Source organism: Pelophylax lessonae, assembly GCF_965119305.1.
Source record: "Pelophylax lessonae genome assembly, chromosome: 3".
Classification (NCBI taxonomy): domain Eukaryota; kingdom Metazoa; phylum Chordata; class Amphibia; order Anura; family Ranidae; genus Pelophylax; species Pelophylax lessonae.
In genome coordinates, this window is record NC_138770.1 from 672,898,580 (window position 1) to 672,914,948 (window position 16,369).

The window sequence follows — 16,369 nt, forward strand, 5'->3', positions numbered from 1 at the left end:
ACACATGTTTATTGTCCATCACTTGGGGAGATTTTTCCTCACTTCCTGTCCCAGAAGGACAACAGGAAGTTAAGGGAAATCTCCCCAAATAAGGGGTATTCCGTCAGAACCAGTCTACCTCTTTGAGAAAATATCCCCTCGCCTCTTGTTTCGGGGACAGCTCTAAAAGTTTGGATTTCCCCTCATTTTAGCCATCAGAGGAATGAATCCCCCCCAATGGGGACACGGGCAGCAACAAAAATTTGACAGGTGGTCTGACTCTTCCCCAAACTATCAAAAACTAAAAAAAGTGTAAGTACCCAAATCTAACTTGGTATCGGCCTTTTGCAGTCCTTGCACAGCAGAGCTTATACTGAGAGAGAGAGAAGCAGCACAGGAAGCCAATCAGTTTTGCTGCAGTTCAAGGAGTATGCTGATAGGTGGAGAGACCAAAGTGGCATAGAAAAGGACCTGCTGCTGCTTCCTTTCACTTTCCAATCACAGACTGGGGGCGGGACAAGGCCTGCAAGTGTTACTGAACTGGAGCAGGGACAAATCAGTTATTCTGCTCCTGCCAGACGGTGCTGTGCTATGTGACAGAGCTGAGTAAATCTCAGGACTGGATGGACAGAAGGGGGCGGGGCAAGACCTGCAATCGTTACTAAACTGGAGAAGGAAAAATCAGGTCTCCTGCTCTGCCAGACGGTGCTGTGCTGTGTGACAGAGCTGAGTAAAATCTCAGGACTGGATGAACAGAAGGGGGCGGGACAAGACCTGAAAGTGATACTAAACTGGAGAAGGGATAAATCAGGTCTCCTGCTCTGCCAGACGGTGCTGTGCTGTGTGGCAGAACTAAGTAAATCTCAGGACTGGATGGACAGAAGGGGGCGGGGCAAGACCTGCAAGTGTTACTAAACTGGATAAGGGACAAATCAGGTCTTCTGCTCTGCCAGACGGTGATGTGCTATGTGACAGAGCTGAGTAAAATCTCAGGACTGGATGGACAGAAGGGGCGGGGCAAGACCTGCAAGCGTTGCTAAACTGGAGAAGGACAAATCAGGTCTCCTGCTCTGCCAGACGGTGCTGTGCTATGTGGCAGAACTAAGTAAATCTCAGGACTGGATGGACAGAAGGGGGTGGGGCAAGACCTGTAAGTGTTACTAAACTGGAGCAGGGACAAATCAGGTATTCTGCTCTGCCAGGTGGTGCTGTGCTATGTGACAGAGCTGAGTAAATCTCAGGACTGGATGGACAGAAATCCTGCAATTTTTTCTATGTATTTCAAGTGTGTATTTAGCGGTTTGCCTGGAGGTCAGCTTTAACACACAGAGTAATAAGCACTAAGACAAATCACATTGGAAGCCACATCATTCAGCCTCTAGCGCCTCCGCTGGTGAGATTTAGTTAGATAGCTTGGGTCAAAACCGTGTCTGACACTTTTTTTTTTAAGTCACACCTAATAAATCCAGTCTGGGTGGACCTTAAAAATCATAGCAACGTCAAATTGCTATGCAATATTTATTACCAAATATTGTTTAAAAATTATTAATTTTGTGCAAATATATGAAATCCATCGTCCAATCAAACGTCTGTATACTGGGTTGTCTCACATAAAGTGAAACTTAGATAAGGCTTCCAGCAGGATTGATTGCTCTGTAAATGGATAAGTGGGAAGTAGAAGTATTCAAGTTGGGAGGGGCTTCAGAGGGCGTGTCACCAGTGTATGGATGTTAATTAGTAGGAGGCGGAGTCTAGAGATATTTCACATTGGGTATAAATGACCTGTAGGGCTCAGTGTGAGTTATCATCATAACCGTGTTATTGTGTAAAGGGTGACTATAGAAAACTATTTCTGTAAATAAATGTAGGATTTCCTATTTATAAATATTAAATTATAGTTATAAAATGTAAGATTTTCTTTCTGATTATAAATTCATAAAAAAAGAAAAAAAGAAAAAGAAAAAGAATGAAAAATCATCTTATCCCAATCCCCAGCACACCAGAAATCAGCCTGAGAGTGGGAGGTTCTATACTGTGAGCAAGCTGGGCCCTATCATGCTGACATCAGGAGGGGGGCGGAGTTAGGACAGAATAAAGGATGGGGGGGGGGGGCACAGGGAGGGCTCAGCTTTGTGATGGTGCTAATTTATCTTCTGCTGAACAGGCTGGAAATGGGTTAGTCATAGAGAGCGATAAAAACTTGACAGAGGGTCTATGTTGTGGACACAGAGCATGCTACACTCACTGTGGGTAAGTACAGCAGCTGTACATGCTACTGTACAAAAAACAGATCATCTGTCACAGTGTTTATAAACATGTTTCAGACAGAAGATAGAGAGATACAAAGTAACATTGTATCCCTCTATCTTCTGTCTGAACAATGTTTATAAACAATGCTACTTTGTATCCCTCTATCTTCTGTCTGAACAATGTTTATAAACAAAGTAGCATTGTTTATAAACATTGTTCAGACGGAAGATAGAGAGATACAAAGTAACATTGTATCCCTCTATCTTCTGTCTGAACAATGTTTATAAACAATGCTACTTTGTATCCCTCTATCTTCAGTCTGAACAATATTTATAAACAAAGTAGCATTGTTTATAAACATTGTTCAGACGGAAGATAGAGAGATACAAAGTAACATTGTATCCCTCTATCTTCTGTCTGAACAATGTTTATAAACAATGCTACTATGTATCCCTCTATCTTCAGTCTGAACAATATTTATAAACAAAGTGGCATTGTTTATAAACATTGTTCAGACGGAAGATAGAGAGATACAAAGTAACATTGTTTATAAACATTTCTCAGACAGGATATCTATCTATCTATCTATCTATCTATCTATCTATCTATCTATCTATCTATCTATCTATCTATTTATAGATATAGATAGATATAAAATATAATTGTTTATAAACATTGTTCAGATGGGAGATATATATATATATATATATATATATATATATATATATATATATAACATCATTGTTTATAAACATTGTTCGGACAGGAGATAGAGACATAAAAAGTTATGTTGTTTATAAACATCGATTAGATGGGAGATTGAAAGGTACAAAGTAACATTTTTGCTTTTGAATTTACATCTGCAGATCACAGGAATGAGTTCCATCTGCAAATTATGTCAGTTAAAGCAATCTGACTAGTTAAACATTGTTCTGATGGGAGATAGAGAGATACAAAGTAACATTGTTTATAAACATTGTTCAGACGGGAGATATATATATATATATAAATCATTGTTTATAAACATTGTTCAGACAGGAGATAGAGAGATACAACATAACATTGTTTCTAAACATTGCTCAGACGGGAGATTGATATAAAGTAACATTGTTTATAAAGAGTGTTCAGACAGTAATAGAGAGATACAAACTAATATTGTTTATAAACATTGATAAGACAGGAGATAGAGAGATACAAAGTAACATTTTTACTTTTAAATTTACATCTGCAGATGAGCTCCATCTGCATATGATGTCAGTTAAAGCAACCTGGCAGGTAAAAAAAAAAAAAAAAAGTTTTTTTTTTTTTGTAATATCATTTGTTCCTATTTATCTCTTTATTCATTCCTAGTCTACCGTTATTAGCCCTAATTAACTCATTCTTCCCTTTTTTGTATTTTTCCTGGTAATTGTTTGTTTTTGTTTTTTTTAATCAGTAAAATCTAAAATGTTTTTATTTAGTTTAATATTTGTAATAGTGTTACATAAAAAAATATGTATATATATATATATATATATATATATATATATATATATATATATATATATATTAAAAGCCTTCATTTTATCTGTATCTGCAATGTGTAAGTCTGTATTGCATCTGCAGTCCTTTGTACTAGAATCATCATTTTAGTGTCAATTTAAACAGGACAAATTATAGAATAAAATGTATTTATTTTTTATCGAGAGTAACAATAACTTTTTCAAAAACTGAACAAAGTAGGGAAAAAAAGTGTATTTATTTTATTTATTTAGTTTTTTGTCTATGGATTGAAAAAAAAAAAATAAATAAATAAATAAAATTAGTAAAAATACATTTGGGTCATACCACTAAAAGAAAGCCTTGCTTTTCTTTTAAAACAAAAAAACAAAAAACAAAAAAAAAACAAAAAAAAAATTACAGTAAAAGCCTTCATTTTATCTGTATCTACAATGTGCAAGTCTGTATTGCATCTGCAGTCCTTTGTACTATAATCATCATTTTAGTGTCAATTTAAACAGGACAATTAATAGAATAAAATGTATTTATTTTTTATCGACAGTAACAATAACTTTTTCAAAAACTGAACAAAGTAGGAAAAATAAAAGTGTATTTATTTTATTTATTTAGTTTTTTTCTATGGATTGAAAATAAATAAATAAATAAAATAAAATAAAATTAGTAAAAAAAAGTTTGGGTCATACCACTAAAAGAAAGCCTTGCTTTTCTTTTAAAACAAAAAAAACAAAAAAAAAACAAAAAAAAAAAACAAAAAAATTACAGTAAAAGCCAAAATGTTATCTGTATCTGCAATGTGTAAGTCTGTATTGCATCTGCAGTCCTTTGTACTAGAATCATCATTTTAGTGTCAATTTAAACAGGACAAATTATAGAATAAAATGTATTTATTTTTTATCGAGAGTAACAATAACTTTTTCAAAAACTGAACAAAGTAGGGAAAAAAAAAGTGTATTTATTTTATTTATTTCGTTTTTTGTCTATGGATTGAAAAAAAAATATATATAAATAAATAAAATTAGTAAAAATACATTTGGGTCATACCACTAAAAGAAAGCCTTGCTTTTCTTTTAAAACAAAAAAACAAAAAACAAAAAAAAAATTACAGTAAAAGCCTTCATTTTATCTGTATCTACAATGTGTAAGTCTGTATTGCATCTGCAGTCCTTTGTACTATAATCATCATTTTAGTGTCAATTTAAACAGGACAAATTATAGAATAAAATGTATTTATTTTTTATCGACAGTAACAATAACTTTTTCAAAAACTGAACAAAGTAGGAAAAATAAAAGTGTATTTATTTTATTTATTTAGTTTTTTTTGTCTATGGATTGAAAATAAATAAATAAATAAATAAAATAAAATTAGTAAAAAAAAAGTTTGGGTCATACCACTAAAAGAAAGCCTTGCTTTTCTTTTAAAACAAAAAAAAAAACAAAAAAAAAAAAATTACAGTAAAAGCCAAAATGTTATCTGTATCTGCAATGTGTAAGTCTGTATTGCATCTGCAGTCCTTTGTACTAGAATCATCATTTTAGTGTCATACCACTAAGAAAGCCTTGCTTTTCTTTTAAAACAAAAAAACAAAAACAAAAACAAAACACAACTATAATATTTATTACTGTGATAAATAAATAAATAATAATAATATTTAATACTGTGATAAATAAATAAATAATATTTATTATTTATCTATTACTAATAACAAAGTTTTTGCTGATTAACAGGCCCATAACAGCCTTCCGTAGGTCCGTCATTACTCGCTAATTGAAATATTTAGTAGACTGGACTGGTTGTGTCAGGCCTCGACACCAAAGGGAAATGGTTAGATGGGCATTTTACAGGAGGCTGTGAATGGAGGCTCCACCACCAGGGGTCATCTACAGGTAGATATTGGTAACACAGAAGTTTTATTGCTCAACTTTATAAACAGAGGTCATAATAGACAAAACCTCAAACTCCGCATAGAATGCTGTATGGATCCATTGAATGGATCTGAAGGTCACTGACCCCCCCCCCCCCCACCTTGTTTAAAGCCATGCATCATATGGACGAGGCGTAAATCCAAAATGAAGATAATTTGTATAATAATGTAGGTGACAATGGATGAGGATGAATTATTATATGCTGCCATCCACTCACACACTGCTACAATGTATCACTGCAGGATTCCAATATTATTTCCAGTTATTCCCAGTATAACACTGGTTACATGCCTTCTATCAGATCATCACTTTTTGACAGTAGCTTGGGGTCAGCTGGATATCATTAAATAAAAGGGAGGAGCTTTTTTTTTAATTTGACAAAATATCTGGCGTTTGTGGAACACGGAGTCAATAAAGAAGACAAAAATTAGGGTGTTTTTTAGGCATGCAGGTTCTTAAGGCTTTTTTTTTTTTTTTTTTTGTATGCATGCATTTCATTTTTCATTCTTTCCTTTAACATTTTTGTGGACAGCAAAAAAACAAAAAACAGTCAACATAAAAATTAAAAGAGACCTAAGAATCAATTTTTTTGTTATTTTTGGAATTTATATTTTACTTTTAACAATTAAATATACAAAAAGGTGGAACATTTTTATTTCAAGTTTCTTACTGTGAAAAAAACTGTAAAATAATGAGGCACACAAGAGTGAGGGGAAAAAAAAGTAAAAATTGAAAAGAAAAAAAAAAAAAAAACAAGGACAGAGAACATTGGAATTTTTTTCCATATTTTGGGGGGAATTTTATTATATGATGTTTTCCTCACATCATGGGATATAACTTGGCTTTGCTCAACAAAGCCACATCCCACAGCGATAAAGCAACAAAAAGGTGGAACATTTTTATTTCAAGTTTCTTACTGTGAAAAAAACTGTAAAATAATGAGGCACACAAAAGTGAGGGGAAAAAAAATTAAAAATTGAAAAAAAACAAAAAAAAACAAGGACAGAGAACATTGGGGGTACAGGGGCGCCGCCCCCCCCCCCTTCCATGCATCCGGCCTCCCAATCTACATGCAGGGGCGCCGGACGCATGGATTCCAATGGGTTTTTTTTTTTTAAGCACGTGATTGGAGCCAGAGGCTCAAATAGGCTTCAAAAAAGGCTTGGCTTGGGGCGCAGAACAGTGCGCCCCAAGCCCACCCAGTTGTGTGACAATAGCGAATGAATATTCGCTATTGTCACACGGATTCTCCTCTTGGCCAATCAGGAAGCGGGTCCTGAGACCCGTTTCCCGATCGGCCGAAAGGAGAAGCCATGCCATTGACCAAGGAGGAGGAGGGAGGAGACGTGGAAGACTTCACTGAGGGGGAAGTCGCCGCCGCTGCTGCCCGTCCACATGTCCCGGGTGAGGGGTGAGTGAGCCGGTGACGGGTGTGTTGGCTGGTGTGGTCCGGGGGGGGGGGGGGTATGGTGTGCAGGCTGGTGTGGTCCGGGGGGGGGGTATGGTGTGGTCTGTCTGCCGCCCCCCCTCCTGACCCATGGAGCACCAGCCGCCACTGAAAGCCACATCACACAGCAAAAAAGCCTCACAATCAGGAGCCAATTTTGCCAAAATTTTGGCAAATGTGAATACCCTAATTTCAATGTAAAATCAAGTTTCTGTTGTAAATGGACTGTGTGTATGTCACACACTACACAGGGGTACAATTTATTTGAGATTTGAGACAAAACCTGGTAATGAGTGCGCAGACTTAGGGTCCTTTCACACGGGCGGTCCGTATGTCCGTATATCATCCCATCCATTTGCGGATGATATACGGACATAATGCATATCAATGGAATTGCGGATGTCAGCGGATGACTTTTGGAACGGAACAGAACCCTATTTTTCTTCCGTTTAAAAAATGGAAAGGACGCAAAATCGGATGTCAGCGGTGTCATCCGCTGACATCCGCAATCCCATAGACATACATTATGTCCGTATATCATCCGCAAATGGATGGGATGATTTGCAGGCATACGGACCGGATGACACAAGTGTCACCCGTGTCCGTAAAAAAAAAAAAAAAAGAAAAGTGCCGGAGTGGACCAAAATACGGTCCGCCCCATGTGAAAGGACCCTTACTTTTCTTAACAAGATTGTATCCAAACAGGATTTTTATTATTTTCTCTCTATTAGCTTTTGTGCACCCAAATATTGTGCGTCAGCAAAATAAAAGAATGATGGACACAATGGCAAAATCTGAGAAATTTCAGCTTTGTAGATATTTACATACTGTATATATTACATTGTATCATTATTTTTACATTGTATACATTATGTAACGTTAAGTGTCGTGCTTAATGTGTTTTGTTGATCTATTTAATGTTGTTTGTTCAGTGTAGTTGTGGTCTTTTATTGTTATCCTCGTTTCCCCAATATCTGTCCATAGCAATTGCGTGATTGTTATCTTTCTGTGTGGGGTACGATCTGATATTCGTGTTGCTAATATTTATTTATCTTTTTATACAAATCTTTCACTAACTGTTGAAGTATCCAATAGAGAGGAGTGAGCTGGGTTTCAATGTGCTTATCACTGGACGGGGACAATGCTCCAGAGAAGAATAAAAAGAGAGAGAAGTGATAGGCAGCCACTACCAATTTTCTTTCCTTATCCCTTACCTGTCTTGTTAGTGAGCCGGAAAGTGATGGATTTATCGGGGATTCCGCAAACATTCCGCACGGACACTTGACACGTATAATTGGCGTAGTCTTGAGGACGCAAATTCTTCAGCTTCAGCACTTTAGTTTCACCCTGAGCAATGAGAAGAACACAATGTCGTGAGACCCCCCCTCTGTATCAGTAAATATTTTTTACAACAAAACTAGATAAAAAAAAATGATTGACAAAATGTAATAGGTTAATAGCAGATAAATGAAAGGTTAAATCATCAGGATCACCCCCCACAATAATATTCATATCTTAAATAATTCCAACATCTTCTGTCTGTTACCCCTTCCTGCCTAAGGGTAAAACAAATCTTAATGCCTAAGTACAATTTTTCAACTTTGACGTGTTAGTAAAACCGTAAATATCACAACTATTGTGCATCCAGGTGGAGTATACCGCATTTTTTTTTTCCAGAACAAAATTGGGATTCTCAGTTGGTGGTAAATGGTAATGGAGATCTCCTGATTTTTTTTTTTTTTTTTTTTATTATCATATAATTTTTTTTTTTTTTTTTAACCACTTTACCACCGGAGGATTTTGCTGTCTTACGTCCAGGCCACTTTTTGCGATTCGGCACTGTGCGACTTTAACTGACAATTGCGCGGTCTCGCAATGCCGTACCCAAATGAAATTGACGTCCTTTTTTTCCCACAAACAGAGCTTTCTTTTGGTGGTATTTGATCACCTGTGTGATTTTTACTTTTTGCGCTATAAACAAAAAAAGAGTGAAAATTTTGAAAAAATAACAATATTTTTCACATTTGTTATATGAAATTCCCCCCAAAAAAATGTAAAAAATCAAAATTTTTTATCATTTTTGGCCAATTTATTTTCTGCTACCTATGTTTGGTAAAAAAAATCGCAATAAGAGTATTTTGATTGGTTTGTGCAAAAGTTATTGCGTTTACTAACTAAGGGAAAGATTTCTGTCATTGTTGGTGTTTTTTTTTTTAACGAGTAATGGCGGCGATCTGCGATTTTTTTGCGGGACTGCGACATTGCGGTGGACAGATTGGACCCTTGACTGACATTTTTGACACTTTTGGGAGTACCAGTGACATTACTACAATAATCAGTGCTATACATATGCACTGTTACTGTAAAAATTACACTGGTAGGGAAGGGGTTAATTTTATTGGAGAGGGAGGGGTTAATGTATGCCTGGTGCTTACTGACATGTGTGGGGGGAGGGGACTGAATGACACAGGGACAGATCGCAGGTTCAGCTATGCTGAATCCTGTAATCTGTCACTGTCTGTCACTTAGGAGATCCGCCCGCTTTGTTTACACAAGCGGGCGGATCTCCACACTCGATTCCCTGACGATCGGGGAAGAGCAGCGGTGATCACCGCCGCTCCTCCCCTGGCTTGACTCCCGCTGTGACTGAAAACAGCAGGAGTGTGCCTCCAGCGGTGCGCTCGCGCCGCCCACAAGGGGAGGAGTCCAGCGACGTAGGTTTACGTCGCTGGACGATAACGAGCCACATTGCCGCAGTAGCAGCAATGTGAGCGGGGGTAAAGCGGTTAATTTTGCTGTATATGTTTTGTTACTACCCAAAGTATCAAAATACATTTTCCTGCTCTGGATGATCGCAGTGATACCACATATGTGTATTTTATTTGTACCTGTAAGTGCCGGTTCACACATATGCAATGTCAGACATCGCGTGTGATTCGCACCGCACTGCTATGCAAATCACATGCGATGTCTGTGGGTTGCAAATTCAGCCATATAGATTACATATAGTTACATAGTTAGTCAGGTTGAAAAAAGACACCATCTGGCTCAACCAACAAAAAAAAAAAAAAAAACAATTGTATGGCTGAATTCGCATTACATTAGGACCAAAGTCACACAGGACCCTTTTTTTGTTCCGCACCAGAATCGGATTGCATAAGTATTCACACCTCTGTTATCTGATTCATGTCAGAACTGACAGTTCGCACTGCGATATGCGGACTGATCTGGGGGTGTCGTTAACTTTGTATTGACACCCCCAGCGATTCATATATGGCAGTGGGAACTGCCTGTGAGTCAAGTGCGATGCGGGAACCCGCAGTAGGTTCGCAGGGTTCCCGGCATATGTGTGAACCGGCACTAATAAATCCCAAAAACAATAGAGCTCATTTCGCTTTTTTTTCTTCTTAACCACTTGCCGACCGCCGCACGACTATCTACGGCGGCGGTCAGCCCCTCACAGGCAAAGTGACGTAGGGCTACGTCACTAGCTTGTGAGGGTCTAGGGAGCGAGAGCGCGCCGCCGGAGGCGCGCTCCAGCTCCCGCGTGGTCACGGACCCCCCCGCGCGTGTGACCAGCGGACCCGATGTCCGCCGGCCACTCTGCGATCGGCGGGGGAGAGGGAGAAAGTCAGGCAGCTTGTGTAAACAAGCTGCCTGTCATTCTCCCCTCTGTATGAGAGATGATCATATGGATCTACTATGTAGATCCGTTGATCACTCTGCATACAGCTGAAGCCACAGCCAATCACAGTTAGAATCACGCCCCTAGGGACACACACAGCCCCTCCCTCTCAAATAAAGTTAACCCCTTCACTACCAATGTATTTTTACAGTAACAGTGCATATATATAGCACTGATTACTGTAGAAATGTCACTGGTAACCCCAAAAGTGTCAAAAATGTCAGTCAAGGGTCCAATCTGTCAAAAAAAAATCGCAGATCGCCGCCATTACGCGTTAAAAAAAAAACAACAAAAATGACAAAAATCTTTCCCTTAGTTAGTAAACGCAATAACTTTTGCGCAAACCAATCAAAATACGCTTTTTGCAATTTTTTTTACCAAACATAGGTAGCATAAAACAAATTGGCCGAAAATGTTAAAAAATTTTGATTTTTACATTTTTTTTGGGGGGGAATTTCATATAAAAAAAAGGGAAAAATATTGCTATTTTTGCAAAATTTATGCTCTTTTTTTGTTTATAGCACGTGATCAAAAAATCGCACAGGTGATCAAATACCGCCAAAAGAAAGCGCTGTTTGTGGGAAAAAAAGGACGCCAAATTCGTTTAGGTACAGCGTCGCACAACCGCGCAATTGTCCGTTAAAGTCACGCAGTGCCGAATCGCAAAATACCCCCTGGTCAGGAAGGGGGTAAAATCTTCCGGGGCTTAAGTGGTTAAAATACACTGATACTAATGCTAATTTAAAAAATCATTTTTTAAAAAAAATAAAAAATCATTACCAAAATACACTGACCCTGACCTTTGACCCTTGCTTGACCCTGGCATTGACCTAGATCAAACCTTGATTCAGCTATTTTTTATTTTATATATATATATATATATATATATATATATATATATATATATATATATTTATTTATTTATTTATTTATTTATTTTTTCTCTGCAAGGAAAGAGGGGGGTATAAAGTATCTCTCCCCTCCTTTTACAAAGTGAGAAACACAGGGGTGGGCTTCAAAGTAACTGATCGCTGTGATAGCCAATCATAGGCTATCACAGTGATCAGGTGAACTGGAACAGGAACATGGCAGTGTGAACTGCCTGCGATTCAAGTGCGATGCGGGAACCGGCAGTGGGTTTGCAGGATTCCTGCATTACATGTGTGAACTGGCACTAATAAAACACAAAAACAATAGAGCTCTTTTTTTTTTTTTCTTCTTAAAATACACTGATACTGATGCTAATTTAAAAAATCCTTTAAAAAAAAAAAAAAAATCATTCCCAAAATACACCGACCCTGACCTTTGACCCTCGATTGACCCTGGCATTGACCCAGATCAAACCTTGATTCAGCTATTTTTTATTTATTTATTTTTTATTTTATATATATATATATATATATATATATACACATACGTATATATACATATATATATATATATATATATATTTTATATATATATATATATATATATATATATATATATATATATATTTATATATATATATATATATATTTATTTATATATATATAATGTGTATATATATACTGTGTGTATATATATATATATATATATATATATATATATACTGTATATATTTGTACTATATACATATATATATATATATATATATATATATATATATATATATATATATATATATATACTGTATGTATATGTACTATATATATATATATATATATATATATATATATATATTTTATTTTATTTTTTTTTTCTGCAAGAAAAGAGGGAGGTACAAAGTATCTCTCATCTCTCCCCTCCTTTTACAGAGAGAGAAACACAGAGGTGGGCTTCACAGTAACTGATCGCTGCCAATCATAGGCTATCACAATGATCAGGTGAACTGGAACAGGAACCTGATGAAACCCTGGTCTCTGTGCCGGGAGTGCACTGTGCAAGCAATTTAGGGTTAAAACAAGAGGTAAAGTGGTGACATATCGCCTGCCAGCAATAACTGCCTCTATGAGGGGCGACAAGGTGCCAAATGTGTAAGCGAGCCCAAACTGGTAACCTCTGAATATCTAGCCTTGGTGCAGGTGAGATCAGTAATTGATTTACTCCTGGAATTCCTGGAAGCTAAAAACATCCCAGTTCTTGCATGGCCAGCATACTCACCGGACATGTCACCCATTGAGCATGTTTGGGATGCTCTGGATCCGTGTATACGACAGCGTGTTCCAGGTCCTGCCAATATCCAGCAACTTCGCCATTGAAGAGGAGTGGACCAACATTCCACAGGCCACAATCACCAACCTGATCAACTCTATGCCAAGGAGATGTGTTGGTAAATGGAGGTCACACCAGATACTGACGGACCAGGTTTTCGGACCCCCCCCCCCCCCAACCCCCAACACCCAACACAGTAAAACTGCACATTTTAGAGTGGCCTTTTATTGTGGCCAGCCTAAGGCACACCTGTGCAATAATCATGCTGTCCAATCAGCATCTTGATATGCCGCACCTGTGAGGTGGATGGATTATCTTGGCAAAGGAAAAGTGATCACTAACACAGATTTAGACAGATTTGTGAACAATATTGGAGAGAAATCGGCCTTTTGTGTACATAGAAAAAGTCTTAGATCTTTGAGTTCAGTTCAGTGATAAATGGGGGCAAAAACAAAATTGTTGTGTTTATAGTTTTGTTCAGTGTATATTTGGGATTGACAATGGGGCTTTCAGACAAGACCAGCGGATATCCTAAATTTTACAGCTCGGCTTGCCTTCTTCATGTCACCCCCATCCATTAAAGGACTTTTCTTAACACATCTGGGATCCTAAATATAGACAGCACATTAGTCTCCATTCAAGACATAACAAATCAATTACTGATCTCGCCTGCGCCAAGGCTCCCGGAGCCCCTTCCACCATGGGAACATAACAAATCAATTACATTTCGCTTTTATTGCCGCATTAGCCCACACTTTGACCTTGCATTAACAATCCGTCCCTCAGCCATTTATAAAGTCACCCTGGTGCGGAGAACGGGAGAGGGAAGTTTCCCCCTTAAAGAATCTATAGGTCAGAACGGGGCCGCTCTGCAAAAACAGACATTATATAACCTTTTTATTCCAGCTGGGAGCTGGCCTGCCCAGTAATAATGGGGGAGATAATATAATTAAAGTACAGAGCATCTCGTAAAACTGACTGCTGGCTGATGGATGTGATTTTGGAGGACCCTACGGGACGCTGTGACATATCATTAGTCCTGGCACTTCTCATCCGCCAGCGACCTAGTTATGATGGGGGCTGGCGTGGATCCGTGGCGTTCTGCGTTGCGCCATGATCGGATATTGCTGCGGCTAAACTGCCAGAGGAATGTTAAAGGAGAATTGTTTCCAAAGCAAGCAAAGTCCTTTCTTGTATTAACAGAGGTATGGACTCCAGAGAGAGAGATATAATTTTGCCCCTGTACAAATCCAGACCTCATCTGGAATATGCAGTTCAGCTTTGGGCACCAGTTCTTAAAAAGGATATCGGGGAAATGGAGAAAGTGCAGAGAAGGGCAACCAAACTGATAAGAGGCATGGAGGAGCTCAGCTAGGAGGAGAGATTAGAGGAACTGAATTTATTCTCTCTTTAGAAGAGGTGATTAAGGGGGGATATGATCACCATGTATAAATACATAAGGGAGGAGGGGGGTATGATCACCATGTATAAATACATAAGGGGGGATATGATCACCATGTATAAATACATAAGGGGGGATATGATCTCCATGTATAAATACATAAGGGGGGATATGATCACAATGTATAAATACATAAGGGGGGATATGATCACCATGTATAAATACATAAGGGGGTTATGATCTCCATGTATAAATACATAAGGGGGGATATGATCTCCATGTATAAATACATAAGTGGGGGGGGGGATATGATCTCCATGTATAAATACATAAGAGGGGATATGATCACCATGTATAAATACATAAGGGGGGGTATGATCTCCATGTATAAATACACAAGGGGGGGATATGATCTCCATGTATAAATACAGAAGGGGGATATGATCTCCATGTATAAATACATAAGGGGGGTATGATCTCCATGTATAAATACAGAAGGGGGATATGATCTCCATGTATAAATACATAAGGGGGGATATGATCACAATGTATAAATACAGAAGGGGGGATATGATCTCCATGTATAAATACATAAGGGGGGATATGATCACCATGTATAAATACATAAGGGGGGATATGATCACCATGTATAAATACATAAGGGGGGGATATGATCACCATGTATAAATACATAAGGGGGGCATGATCTCCATGTATAAATACACAAGGGGGGATATGATCTCCATGTATAAATACAGAAGGGGGATATGATCTCCATGTATAAATACATAAGGGGGGGATATGATCTCTATGTATAAATACATAAGGGGGGATATGATCACCATGTATAAATACATAAGGGGGGGTATGATCTCCATGTATAAATACACAAGGGGGGATATGATCTCCATGTATAAATACAGAAGGGGGATATGATCTCCATGTATAAATACATAAGGGGGGGATATGATCTCCATGTATAAATACAGAAGGGGGGATATGATCTCCATGTAAAAGTACATAAGGGGGGATATGATCTCCATGTATAAATACACAAGGGGGGGATATGATCTCCATGTATAAATACATAAGGGGGGGGTATGATCTCCATGTATAAATACAGAAGGGGGGATATGATCTCCATGTATAAATACATAAGGGGGGATATGATCACAATGTATAAATACAGAAGGGGGGATATGATCTCCATGTATAAATACATAAGGGGGGATATGATCACCATGTATAAATACATAAGGGGGTTATGATCTCCATGTATAAATACATAAGGGGGGATATGATCACCATGTATAAATACATAAGGGGGGGTATGATCTCCATGTATAAATACACAGGGGGGGATATGATCTCCATGTATAAATACAGAAGGGGGATATGATCTCCATGTATAAATACATAAGGGGGGGGGATATGATCTCCATGTATAAATACAGAAGGGGGGATATGATCTCCATGTATAAATACATAAGGGGGGATATGATCACCATGTATAAATACAGAAGGGGGGATATGATCTCCATGTATAAATACATAAGGGGGGATATGATCACCATGTATAAATACATAAGGAGGGATATGATCTCCATGTATAAATACATAAGGGGGGATATGATCACAATGTATAAATACATAAGGGGGATATGATCTCCATGTATAAATACATAAGGGGGGATATGATCTCCATGTATAAATACATAAGGGGGGATATGATCACCATGTATAAATACATAAGGGGGGGATATGATCTCCATGTATAAATACATAAGGGGTCCATATAGTGAACTTGGTGTTCAGTTATTCACTTTCAGGTCATCACAGAGGAGACGGGGGTGCTCTTTACGTCTGGAGGAAAAACAGATTTTGTCTCCAAATACGGAAAGGTTTCTTCACCGTAAGAGCTGTGAAAATGTGGAATAGACTCCCTCCAGAGGTGGTTCTGGCCAGCTCACTAGATTGCTTTAAAAAAATC

At 37.8% G+C, this 16,369-nt stretch overlaps 1 protein-coding gene across 3 annotated transcripts in view; it reads right to left on the reverse strand.

Moving 5' to 3' along the window:
- MDGA1 (MAM domain containing glycosylphosphatidylinositol anchor 1) overlaps window positions 1-16,369 on the reverse strand; it is a 498,204-nt gene that overhangs the window by 226,055 nt on the left and 255,780 nt on the right. For all 3 annotated transcript variants that reach the window (XM_082251647.1, XM_082251646.1, XM_082251645.1), the window contains exon 5: window positions 8,314-8,446. In XM_082251647.1, the coding sequence (XP_082107773.1) occupies window positions 8,314-8,446 (133 nt within the window). The remainder of the gene's footprint in view (window positions 1-8,313; window positions 8,447-16,369) is intronic.